This window comes from Ursus arctos, unplaced genomic scaffold, assembly GCF_023065955.2.
Source record: "Ursus arctos isolate Adak ecotype North America unplaced genomic scaffold, UrsArc2.0 scaffold_12, whole genome shotgun sequence".
In the NCBI taxonomy this organism is placed as follows: domain Eukaryota; kingdom Metazoa; phylum Chordata; class Mammalia; order Carnivora; family Ursidae; genus Ursus; species Ursus arctos.
Genome location: NW_026622786.1, coordinates 274989 through 287172, shown reverse-complemented (window position 1 = coordinate 287172; position 12184 = coordinate 274989). Strand labels below are relative to the sequence as shown.

The 12184-nt window shown below is 47.6% G+C and overlaps 1 protein-coding gene across 1 annotated transcript; it reads left to right on the top strand.

The window, feature by feature from the left end:
- Nucleotides 1-8331: 8331 nt before the first annotated feature.
- On the top strand, nt 8332-11841 carry LORICRIN (loricrin cornified envelope precursor protein). The gene is made up of 2 exons (XM_057310247.1): nt 8332-8371; nt 9791-11841. The coding sequence occupies exon 2, from the start codon at nt 9814-9816 to the stop codon at nt 10708-10710; it is 897 nt and encodes a 298-aa protein (XP_057166230.1). The 5' UTR covers nt 8332-8371; nt 9791-9813; the 3' UTR covers nt 10711-11841.
- The last annotated feature ends 343 nt before the right edge of the window (nt 11842-12184 follow it).

Sequence of the window (12184 nt, the reverse complement as noted above, 5' to 3'; positions counted from 1 at the left end):
CCAAGAGCAAACAATCTGGTCAGAGAGGTGAAAATAGGACAGAGACTAAATAAGTTCCCCACCCAGGCTAAAACACAATATCCAGGCCACTGACAATTCCAGACGTGGGCAGATGTGGAGTACATTATTCATTCCTCTATTCTACCAGCATCTACTACAGACTATGCCAGGCATGTGCCAGATCCTTGAGATGCGGGACAGTGAACAAGACCCAGCTCCCCTGCAAGGAGCTCCCAGTCTGGGCGGGGGGTGGGGGTGGGGGACAGGATTACTGTGCTGCAGATAAGGTAATCAGATGGGGTGCTGAGCAAGGTTTCCTGGAGGGATGATGTCTGATAGAATATTAAAAGGAAAATAAGAGTTAGACAAGTTAAGAAAAGGCGGCATTAACAGATGCAGGAAAAACCCAGGAAGATATACAAAACCATTAAACACAGCCAACTCAGTGGGGGAGAGGGTCATTGAGTTCGCCTGGAGGAAAATGCTTCTATAGGAGAACAGTCAGATCTGGGCAGTACTGAACCATGAAAGGCCCTTTGGACTAAGAAATCTGGGCTTCATCCTGATGTGGGGACACTGAAGACTTTTAGCTGAATAATGACCTAACTGGGGCAAATCTACTACCATGGCTAGAGACACAAGTCATGGAAAATGATGTGGGCCTGTTCCACACACAATACAGTTACTGTGGAGACTAGGGCTGGCTGGCAGCAATTCCAGGGCCAGGATTCCCAGGAGAGGGAATAGGTTCTCTGAGGAAGAGTCTGACGTGAGGAGCAATATTGAAGTTTGTGGAAAGGAGACAGACACACATATACACAGACATATATACACACATCATACACACACGTATGCACACATAACATATATATGTGGACATATGTACACACACCACAGAGACACACTGACATGTACACACATCACACATGTCTACACACATCATACACAAAGAGACATGTATAAGCATATAACATGTACATGCAGATATGTGTACATGCATCACACATGGACACATACATGTCACACATGTGTACACACATCACACGTGCACATTCAGCCACATACACATGAAGGTAATATGAGAGCTAAAGCCCAAAGCTGGAGAAACCTATCTACAGTTTTCACTATTTTTCAATCCTAACTCAAAACCCCTCTTCCAAGAAGGCTTATCCAGTGACTTCTTTTCTCTACATTCCCTTGTCCTTCAGACGCTTGGCTACCGTTGCACTCAGGCATCCTAAGTGATTTGTCTTCCAAATGCCCCACTACACTGCTGACTCCTTCTCTGCCCTTTCCCCCTCTTGTCTCCCACACACACTAAAAGGTTTGCAACACATGATTGGGGATAAAGAATGTAATGCTAAATGAAATAAGTCAGTCAGAGAAAGACAAATACCACATTATTTCACCCATAGGTGGAATTTAAGAAACAAAACAAATGAACAAGGAAAAAAAAAAAAAAGAGCAAGAGAGATAAGCCAAAAACAGAATCTTAACAATAGAGAACAAACCGATGGTTACCAGAGGGGAGGTGGGTGGGGGATGGGCGAAATAGGTGATGGGGATTAAGAAGTGGACTTGTGATGAGCACTGGGTGTTGTATGGAAGTGTTGAATCACTATGTACACCTGAAACTAATATTACACTGTATGTTAACTAACTGGAATTAAATTTTTTTCATATTTCCAAGGGTATCCTGGCCTTGGGAGGAGAAGATGGAGACAAAATGAAAACAACATTTAAGGGGAAAAAATAACTCTATGGAGTTGGAGTCAAAAGGAATTAAGGCAGTAAGTAGTTCTACACAAAGAGAGGGGAGATGAGAAGTTTAAAGAGTTGGGGGGTGGTCCTCATGCAGCCAACCTTTCTCCTCACCTACTATGTAGCCACTCTGTGCATATAAAGGAAGGTGAAGTCCCTACCAGCAGCCTCTCAGGGAGACAATCAAGACCCAACAAAATTCAACAACGAGTTCTCAAGGGTACAGAGGTTACAGGGCCGCTGGAAGATAAGGAGTGGGCAAAGGAGCACAGCCACTAAAACTAATGGTTAAAGAGACTGTGGAGGGACATGGGAATATGTGCATGATAACAATGTCAGACGGAAAATTGGCACCCAAAATGGAAACTTTATAGGAAAGTATAAAGAAGAAGGGAAAAAAAGATCAAGATAAAAATACTCACCAAAACTTAAACACCAGTTGTATTTAAATACTGGAATTATACATAACTTTTTTCTCTGCTTTTCTTTTTCTTCTTTCTTTTTTTTTTTTAGATTTTATCTCTCTATTTGAGACATAGCAAGAGAGAGCATGAACTCAGGTGGGGGAGAGGGAGAACCAGGCTCTCCGCTGAACAGGTAGCCTGATGTGGGTCTGGAGCCCAGGACCCTGAGATCATGACCTGAGCCAAAGTCAGATGCTAACTGACTGAGACACCCTGGCACCTCTCTGCTTTGTTTTTCAAGTTATTCATGGCAAGGTTACTTGGGTTTTGTTTGTTTTGTTTTTCATTGCATTCTACAGCAAAATGACTTATTAGAGGGTAAGGGACCAGTTCCACCACCAGGGGATTCGCTGCATGAACATTCAGGAGCCAAAATAATCCTTCCTCTGAGACCCAAAGTGATATATGCTAATCACAGAAGTATCTAAGGCAACTGGCCTGCCCACATGCCTTTCTTAATCCCCAGCAATTACATCCACCCTGGGTAACTCTGCAAAGGTTTCTCGTAGCACAGGCCATTTCCTCACTCAGCCCTCCTGCTTAACCCCTCCCTCCTCCTCCACAGCAAGCTCAGGTGGGGGAAAATGCTCTTGTGGAAGAAAAGTTCCCTAAGTGCCTCTCACTGGAGCCCAAGACTAGCACACAGGGTGCTATGAGAGCTTCTAGACTCTTTTCCCAGGGACCATTGATTCTTGTCACCCCACCTAAGTTTCTTCCCTGTCAATGCCTCTGACCTCATTTCTCCCTCCTCTCCATCCAGAGAGGGGCCCTGGGAAAGAGGCGCCCTGGGAAGGAGGGGCTAAAAGGGAACCAGTCAGAAGTCAGATTGGCTTTATAGGTGGAGAAACTGAAGTTGGGGGAGGACAATGCCTTACCTACCCTCACAGGTTTTTTTTTTTTTTTAAAGATTTTATTTATTTATTTGACAGAGATAGAGACAGCCAGCGAGAGAGGGAACACAAGCAGGGGGAGTGGGAGAGGAAGAAGCAGGCTCATAGCAGAGGAGCCTGATGTGGGACTCGATCCCAGAACACCCGGATCACGCCCTGAGCCGAAGGCAGACGCTCAACCGCTGTGCCACCCAGGCGCCCCTACCCTCACAGGTTTAGATCACAGAACTACCAAGATATCAAAACCTCAGAAGAGGAAAGATTCTAATCCCTACCCTTCAGAACAGACTAGACTGGCAAACCTCAGAAGTGCCCCTAGTGCTGCTTCAGGCCCCTCCAGAAAGCTCTAGGAAGGTATGATCCAAGGGCTATTCTGAAAAATAAGAAGCAGCAGATGATAGGCTACTTTTTCCGTAGAAAACTAAATCAGATTGTATTTGCCCTGCGATATGAGACTAAATACTCATCCTCTCCTTGGCTGATGAACAAATATTTATCAAATACTCTGAGTAGGATGGAGGAATGAAAATTTAGGAGGATCTGATTTTTGTCTGGATGGTGGTCCTAGCCTGGAGGAGAAGGCCCTAGGAATCCATACCAGATGTGAGTGATGGTTCCATAGGCCCTCACCTTGGAATTCTCTGAGTATATGAAGAGAACCAGTGAAGAAGTCAGTAGACAGCCACCAACCAAATCCTGATCATCCCCACTTTTCTAAGCAGTAAGAAGGTTTGCCACAAATCCACCCAATTTCAACTAGTTCAACTACTGAAATGAGGAGGATAGTTTGAAGAATGAGCAAGAATTAAGGATAATCAGCAAGTCCGACAAACAAGCTTTTACTGTTCAAGACAGAGACTGGACCTAAATTCTGGTCTTTAGTAAATCCCATTAGCTGTCTGTGAGTCAGAGAGGTCACACCCGAAGCCCTCTGCAGCCCCAGGGAGTTCCTAGAGAAGCTTGTTAAGTATTAAAATTGGATTTGAGACCAAAGCAGAAAGGGCACTTAACCTTGCTTTGATTTTCAATGACCCCAATAAAAGAGAGGTATATTGGTGATGGTCATCTAAAGCAGCATGCCCCCCAAAAAAATTTGAGTTGAAACTTTAGAACAAAGAGCCTAGAGGGCTGTGGGTCTGAAATGTTTCTGCTTTTTCCTTCGTATCATATTGATTTCCAGATTCCATTTGACTTGAGAGTCAGTTAAAGCAACATGGATTATCCACTCATGGATATTAATGGATAACCAGTGGATTATCAGTTGACTATCAGTGGATGGGCTGGGCCAACATTCTAGGAACACCAAGTACCACCATGCACAAAAATCTTGAGAGGTATCCTCTGACACTGCCTATCTCAGAGCAGGACTGGGGCCCACAAAAGCTGTTCACTGTTCCTTCCTTCCTATAAAGTTTCTCTGTGAGCTGAAGAGGTAGGCCCTGAGACCTCAGGCTACACAGCAGCTGCCCACCTACAGAAGGCCTCCACATCAGCAATATACTTCCAAGGCCCAGAGGCTACAGCACCCAGGCCCAGGAGCTTCTCTGAACATGTCTGTTCAGCTATGAAACACTTTTATGTCATTTTAACTACTCCTGGTCTCACTGCCAACACCTGGAAATAATCTTGTCAGGAGAAAGCACAAAGATTCAGCCTGAGTCTACAGTAGACAAAGCCCTGAGTGGGGAGGACAGAGACCCAGGGTCTAGTATCAGCCCTGTTATGTGGCTTTCAGAAGTGGTTTGGCCTCTCTGGGCCTTGGGTTCTTCATCTACCTTCACCAATTGTCACGGTTGATCAGATGACCTCTACATGTCCCCTCAGCTCCTGCAGTCCACCAATAAATAGAACTGTCCTTGAGCAGCTGGGAGGGTCCACCAGAGCAAGCTCTGTTCCTTGTCTCTGAGATGTTGTGAACCTGAGCCTGACTGGAATGTCATCCCCTCATTCTGCTTATACTGCTCGAGAAAGAGGAGGCATGTAGTACTTGGAAAGAATGCAAGATTCGGAATCGAAAGAACTGACCGAATCCTGGCTTTGCCACTTAAGAGTTGTGGAAATTTGAGCAATTTCGTTAGTGTCTATGCGTTGCTTCCTTATCTGGGAAATGAGGATACAGGACCCTTGTTTTTGTTGTTGTTGTTGTTGTTGTTGTTGTTGTTGTTTTAAGATTTTATTTATTTGAGAGAGAGAGTGAGAGAGAGCACAAGTGGAGGGAGAAGCAGGCTCCCCGTGAGCAGGGAGCCTGATGTGGGGCTGGATCCCAGGACCTCAGGATCAAGACCCGAGCCAAAGGCAGACACTTCACCGACTGAACCACCCAGGCGCCCCACCCAGGACCCTTGTGAGGAATGGACAAAACACATATGTGGCAGCAGTCCATAAACATCAGAGTCTGTCCACACAGAAAGTGTCTAAGCCAAGTAAGTGAGGTCCCTGGGCACACTGCTCATCTTGCATGCATCTACAAGCTCTTCAGGAGTGTTAGAACTCAGCTGTGAGCTTCCTTCTCCCTGCAAGGATGAGCTCCAAGAGCACCCAAAAGAGTCATTCAAGAGTAAACATGTCCAGATAAAGCCCCAGGATGCTATGAACACTCTTTAAATCTTAGGGTATAGAATAAAGAACTAATGGGGGCCTGTCAAGAACAGTTACAACCTGAAAAAGGAGACAAGGCTACTGGATATGTCATTAACAGGCTGTAACTAGTACAGTTGTTCCTTAAGGATTTGGAAAGGGAATGCCCTGCCAATGCTCCTGAGCCCTTGCCCTGTGTCCATTTTATTCTTTACAAACCACGTGTTGCCCTTTAACCCTCAGTTAGGTAGGTTGTTAGCACTCAGTCATGAGAATGCATGTGTGTAGCTTTAGGAACTTACACGTTGTGATGAGCAGGCTTCTTTCAGACTGGGGTTCCCCAAACTCAAGAGCTGTGATCTCTCCCTCAGACTGAGGATTGCCTGGGACAGGGATCATGACCCCCCTTGCACCAGACTATTAGCCAACAAGCATTAAGAATTCCTTTCATTTCCACTAGGATTTACTAAGCAGCTATTAACACTTAACACCATGTTAGGCACTGATGTATTTGCTTTACAACCCATCCCCTCTAAGGATACAGGTATAGGCAGGAACCAAGATCTAATCTCCGAGGCTGCAGAACTCAGGCGTGCTATAAAGCCCTAGCATCTCAAATCTTATAGAAAGAAAGAAAATATCATGTATTTCTTTCAAGAACATGAACCCTCCAAATTGACACAGGCAATTTGAAGATTATTAGCTCTTTGGGGCCGCCTGCACTTGAGGTTCCCAAACTTCAGAATTTCATAGAGTTGTAACATCTCCCTCAAAACAATATGTTAACTGTTCTATTATAGCCTTTTTTTTTTTTTTTTTTTTTTTTTTTTTTTGTCAATTAAGGACTTGAAAGAAACACCTACAACTTCCTGGAGCTTCCATCACTTTTAACACACACAAAAGTAGGAAGGCCATGATTTCAAAATTAAAGACTTTTCTTCTCAAGAATGCACTGCTGACATCTTTTGACTTACATTTTCCTCAAGACTGGAGAACATGCGGTTCGGATCAACATGGGTCCACAGATCAGTGCTGGAACTGCACATGGTCTACACTTTCTCCTCTTCTCTAGTGCTGTCCAACTAAACAAAACCATTCTTTGTTATACCGTGGCAATCATCTAGTTAGAGCCTGTTTCTCTTCAAAATCTCCCTGGCGCCTCCCCTTCAAGCTGAGAAACCTGCTTTCTCCAACAAATCCTGGCTCTTCCCTTCTGGCTATTCTCTCAGGAGGGAAGCATGTGGGTTTGCCTGGGTTCATACCATCCAAACTAGAACTAGCACCACAAGTTTCTGAAGACCACAGTCTAATCAGGATCACTTGATCATTAAGCCACCATAATTAACAGTCAATTTATGATTGGAGCTGTCATTTCAACACACAGGTGGGCGGACAAAAGTTCAAATGCCATATCTTAAACAATAGCAATTGAGTTCCAGTGATGAAAGAGGTGAGGAGCATGCTATTCATACAGAGAAGTGATGTTACTGGTCCAGGATCAATGAAGAATTTTTAAGTATTTTCTTACTGAAGAACTTTCCTCTAGCTATCCATAGACTCCCTTCCAGCCTTGCTGTCCAAAGGTAGACCAAGTTGGAGGTAAGACTGTGCTGTAACAGGAGAAAACAATAAAAAGAACAGCATCACCTTCTACAGTTTATTATAACTATTCTCTCTTCCTCAGTCTATGAAACAGATATTACTATTCCTATCTGATAGATAAGGTAACTGGTCATCAGAAGCCTATTCATTCAACAGTCAACAAATACTTATTGAGTGCCTCCCGTCAGACACCAGCTAAGGTGCTGTGACTTTGTCCAAGGTGACCCAGCTGGTAAGGAGCATAGGGAGCACCGAAATCCAGTCACCTAACTTCAAGTCCCTTTGATTCCACAGCTGCCTCTTAGGCTGAGGTCACTGTTGCCACACAAGACCACAGGACGCCAGAGCCTAAGGGCGAAGGTAAGAAGGACCACGTGATCGAGCTCTTTAGCTCGTTCCTCTGCATGGAAAGTGAGTATCGACAATCACTTTTTTCAGAGGAATAAATCTCCAGGAATAAATCAAAGTAGACCCACATGTCCCATTAGTTACAGCACTGTCCACGGTGTGCAGCCCAGAACTGGGCTCATGCATTTTCTCAAGCCAGTTTCAAGACAAGAACACTTCAGTGGAGCACACATGAAACCCTGGGGGAGAAACTTTTGGCAAAAGAGGGATAGGTTCTCTCTAAAGTTCTGAGGGTTCCAAGCAATGGGATCAGAAGCCAAATAGGAGGTCCTAACTCCTCGGACTAAGGACTAAGATTTCCAGTGTGACTCTCTTGGGCCACCTCAAGGGTCAGAGACCTAGGTCTTGTGGCATGTGCCCTTTGCCAGAGGTTTCAGAAACAATGTCTGCCATCCACTCTGGCTGGCCACCCCTGCTGCCACACAGTTGCATCAGAGATGCACACTAGGCTGCCCATCTTAAGTATGCCAAAATCCTCATGAATGGGCCACCCTGTGCCTGTAATCAACAGGTGGGGTAACAGCCATGGGTCACATAACTGAGTCCAAACATGAGAGGCGGATCCAGATCAGTAGATGAGTCAGGGCTCAGTGTATAAAACCTTGGGAGCTCCAGAGCTCCTCACATAAGCCAGCATCTCCTCTCCTCACTCAGCCCCTGGTGCTTCAGGTAAGTGTGAGTTCTTCTGGCTCTTGTCTTCCCAGCTAGTCTTCCCCAGCCCTGCTTAGCTAGGTGGACCAGGGGACAAAACTGCAAGGTCTCTCTCTTCTTTGGAAACTACAGGACCTCTGCCTTTCAACTGCATTCATGTTTAGAGGGAATTCAGGTTGGAAGTTGGAGGCTGAGCTGCTGCTGTGCAGATGGTGTCTCTGGTATTCTGGCCAGAATGGGAAGTCCACAAAGGCAAGACTACCTCTCGTCTCTCTGGCATCCCAGTAGGGGCAGGCCGGTGATGGGCACAGAGGGACATTCTGCAGACTGCCCCTGTGAGTGGGCAGGATGGACCTCTTGTACCTGTCAGGAGGAGAGGCTGAGTCTTACTTCCAGAGAGTAAGAGAGAATAGGGAGAGTAATTCAGGGAATGCTGTAGATGGGGGAGATTTGGGGAACCACAGCAACCAGGTGCCAGTTTTTCAGAGATGTTCTAAGAGAGAAATGGTGTGAGATGCTGGGATACAACTTCCTACTTAGAGTAATGGTCCCCTCAACCAAGCTTGGATATAAGCAAAGCCTACATCTTCTGGTCAGAGATGCTGGCCCAAAGGACCACTGGGTCCTTTCCCCTAAGTCCAGACAGGACTGGGGGGACAGGGAGCCTTTTCTGATAATTAGCCTTGGCATCATGGCTAAACTCAGACCAAGAATCTGAACTAAACACTTTTTCCCCCCCTTAAAGATTTATTTATTTTAGGGGGTAGGGGCGAGAGAAAGAGAATCTTAAGCAGACTCACTGCTGAAGGAGGAGCCTGCCTCTGGGCTCCATCTTCTAACAAACCTGAGTCATGACCTGAGCTGAAATCAAGAGTCTAACAGTTAACTGTCTGAGCCACCCACCCAGGCACCCCTGAACTTTTGCAGAGAATGCGGGGTGGGGAGCAACAACCTCTTGACATTCAGACAAACCTCCTTCTGTTGTGCCAGGGATGGGTACAATCCCCCACCTTAGTGGAGGTTTGTGCTAATTTCTATTTGCATTCCGAGAACCCGTGTTGGGATTGGAGACCTGAGTGATGAAGTGCTCTAACCCTCTCATTTTACAGGAAGTCGAGGATAGAGGAGGGAGTGTGGGTCACCTGCTGCCCAATCACACAGCAGATGCCAGAGGCGGAGTTGGGAGAGAGAGATGGGCAACACTACTGGGCTATATAAAGTTTGGTAAAGACTTTCTGAGGAGGAGCACAACTCTCTCGAAAGCACTAATCTTAGGAGTCCCATCCGAGAGCTCGCCCGGATCTCAACAGAGGGCATCATGCCCGGCCCGGGCCGTGCTGCTCTGCGGCTGACGGGCGTTGCCATGGCCCTAACTGCCTCCTCTGCGCCATCCTCTTACCGCCTGTCCAGTGATGATGCTCTCTGCTCTCCTTCCAGGGTTCCGTTCCTCCTTAGACTAGATGTCTCACCAGAAGAAGCAGCCAACGCCCATGCCGCCAGTGGGCTGCGGGAAGACCTCGGGCGGCGGCGGCGGAGGCGGCGGGGGCGGCGGCGGCGGCGGCGGCGGCCGCTGTGGCTTCTATAGCGGCGACTCCGGCTGCGGGGGCGGCTATTCCGGGGGCGGCTCCGGCTCGGGCTGCGGGGGCGGCTACTCCGGGGGCGGCGGTGGCTCCGGCGGGAGCGTCAAGTACTCCGGCGGCGGCGGCGGCGGCGGCGGCTCCGGCTCCGGCTGCGGAGGAGGAGGTTCCGGTGGAAGTGTCAAGTACTGTGGGGGTGGTGGCAACTCCGGCGGCGGCGGCGGCGGCTCCGGCTGCGGAGGCTACTCTGGTGGCGGCGGCGGCTCCTCCGGCGGCAGCAGTGGCTGCTACTCCGGCGGCGGCGGCGGCGGCTCCGGCCAGCAGGTCCAGTGCCAGAGCTACGGAGGCGTCTCTAGCGGCGGCTCCGGCTGCGGCGGCTCCTCCGGGGGCGGCGGCGGCTCCGGCTGCGGCGGCTCCTCCGGTGGAAGCTCCGGCTGCGGCGGGGGCTCCTCCGGCGGCGGCTCCGGCTACTCGTCTCAGCAGGCCACCCAGACCTCGTGCCTGCCCCAGCAGAGCTACGGAGGGGAATCCTCCGCAGGCAGCGGCGGCGGGGGCTGCTTCTCCAGCTGCGGGGGCGGGGGCGGCGGCGGCGGCTCCTCCGGGGGCGGCGGGGGCTGCTTCTCCAGCTGCGGGGGCGGCGGCGGCGGCGGCGGCTCCTCCGGGGGCGGCGGGGGCTGCTTCTCCAGTGGTGGCGGCGGCACTTCCTCCGGGGATGGCAAGGGCGTCCCCATCTGCCACCAGACCCAGCAGAAGCAGGCGCCTACCTGGCCAAGCAAATAAGGCCCGTTAGACGCCGCGGAGAAAAGAGATGGAGGTGTTCTCCGTGGGCGCCAGTAGGCTTAGCGCTCTCATGATATTGCCCTGAGATTCCCAAATTCTTCAGGTGTTAGTACCCGAGCCACGGAGCTCTGGGGCTGCATCTTATTCTGCAGTTTTTCCTCTTTGGTTTCTGTACAACTACCTCCCAACCCCGGTACATCCTCAGTCAATAAATTTGCAATTCATGAGAATTTGTAAGTTTCCAGGCACCTCTGTAGCTTCCAAGTTCATTCATTCTATTTCATTCATCTTTCCTACATTCACTCATTCACAGGTACACTCATTCAGCAAATATATTTATTGGGGGGAGGGTGGGTGGATAGATGAAAAGTCATAGAGGAATGGCTGGCAACCAATAAATAAAGATGTGAACTCTCTGATTTATGGCTTAAGATGGTGAGGTGAGCCCCAAACACAAAGATCCTGGGAAGAGATTTCCATAAACAGCTGGGGAGGGGGGGTAGCAGCCACTGTGAGTCTTCTCCTTGAGCTCAGTGCTTTTTAAAGACAGATCTGCCCTGAGAAGATGCTATCTCTCATAGTCCATGGGTACTTTTCAAGGTTTTGAAAGCAGGGTGGCTGCACGTAAGGAGGACTAGCTTATGCTACCCAGATTCACAGGAGAAAGAATAATTGTATCAGATATTTGTGACCCTCTACAGTTTGTAAGACTGTTCAGGAGGCACCTCTAAAGAAAGGATGTAGAGGAGCTGTTTCCTGCTCTCTTAAAGGAGCTTCACCCAAATTAGGAATATACAACAAAAGTATATGCAACAAACCCCAGTACCAGAGAGGTCATGGGGAAATACAGGAAGCATACCAATTAACAAGGAAGAAACTACAGTTGTTCTGTTAATTGCATAGCTTTCAAAAGAGATGTAGAACATTAGCCTGGTCAGGAACTCTCCAGCCCCTGTTTCATATCCTAATTCTACTAGCTCTAGGTAAATGTTAACTTATTATTTACTCAGAGCAAAACACCTGCTAAATCAAAAAACAAAAGTACTCTTCCTACCCAGTCATTGTCAGAGACAAAAAGACAAATTATTCCTCCCTGGCTCTCCCATTTACAGAATCAAAACAGGTAGCAGCTTTAAAGACCCAATAGTCCAACCATTGCATTATTTTCACTTATTTAAAAAATAAAAGAATTTTTAGTTCTGTATCAAATGGAGTAGATTCATTTCTCCTTATTTCTCCTGCTAAGTATTACTAAGTATCTGGGCTATATATATATATATATATATATATATATTTTTTTTTTTTTTTTTAAGTCTAAGAAGTGGAGAGAAGAAGGCAGAGTAGCTACAGTCCTCAAAACTTAAGGACTGACACTGTGGTAAGTTCCTTGGGTTTTCTTTTTGCCTTCTATTTATCTCAGATTGGGCACTGGAAAGTCTGCAACCAAGAAATGCCAACAGGTGCAGGCAAAAAA

What these genes read in the sequence shown, in the direction of transcription:
- LORICRIN (XM_057310247.1), top strand. Translation starts at nt 9,814, where the DNA reads ATGTCTCACCAGAAGAAGCAGCCAACGCCCATGCCGCCAGTGGGCTGC.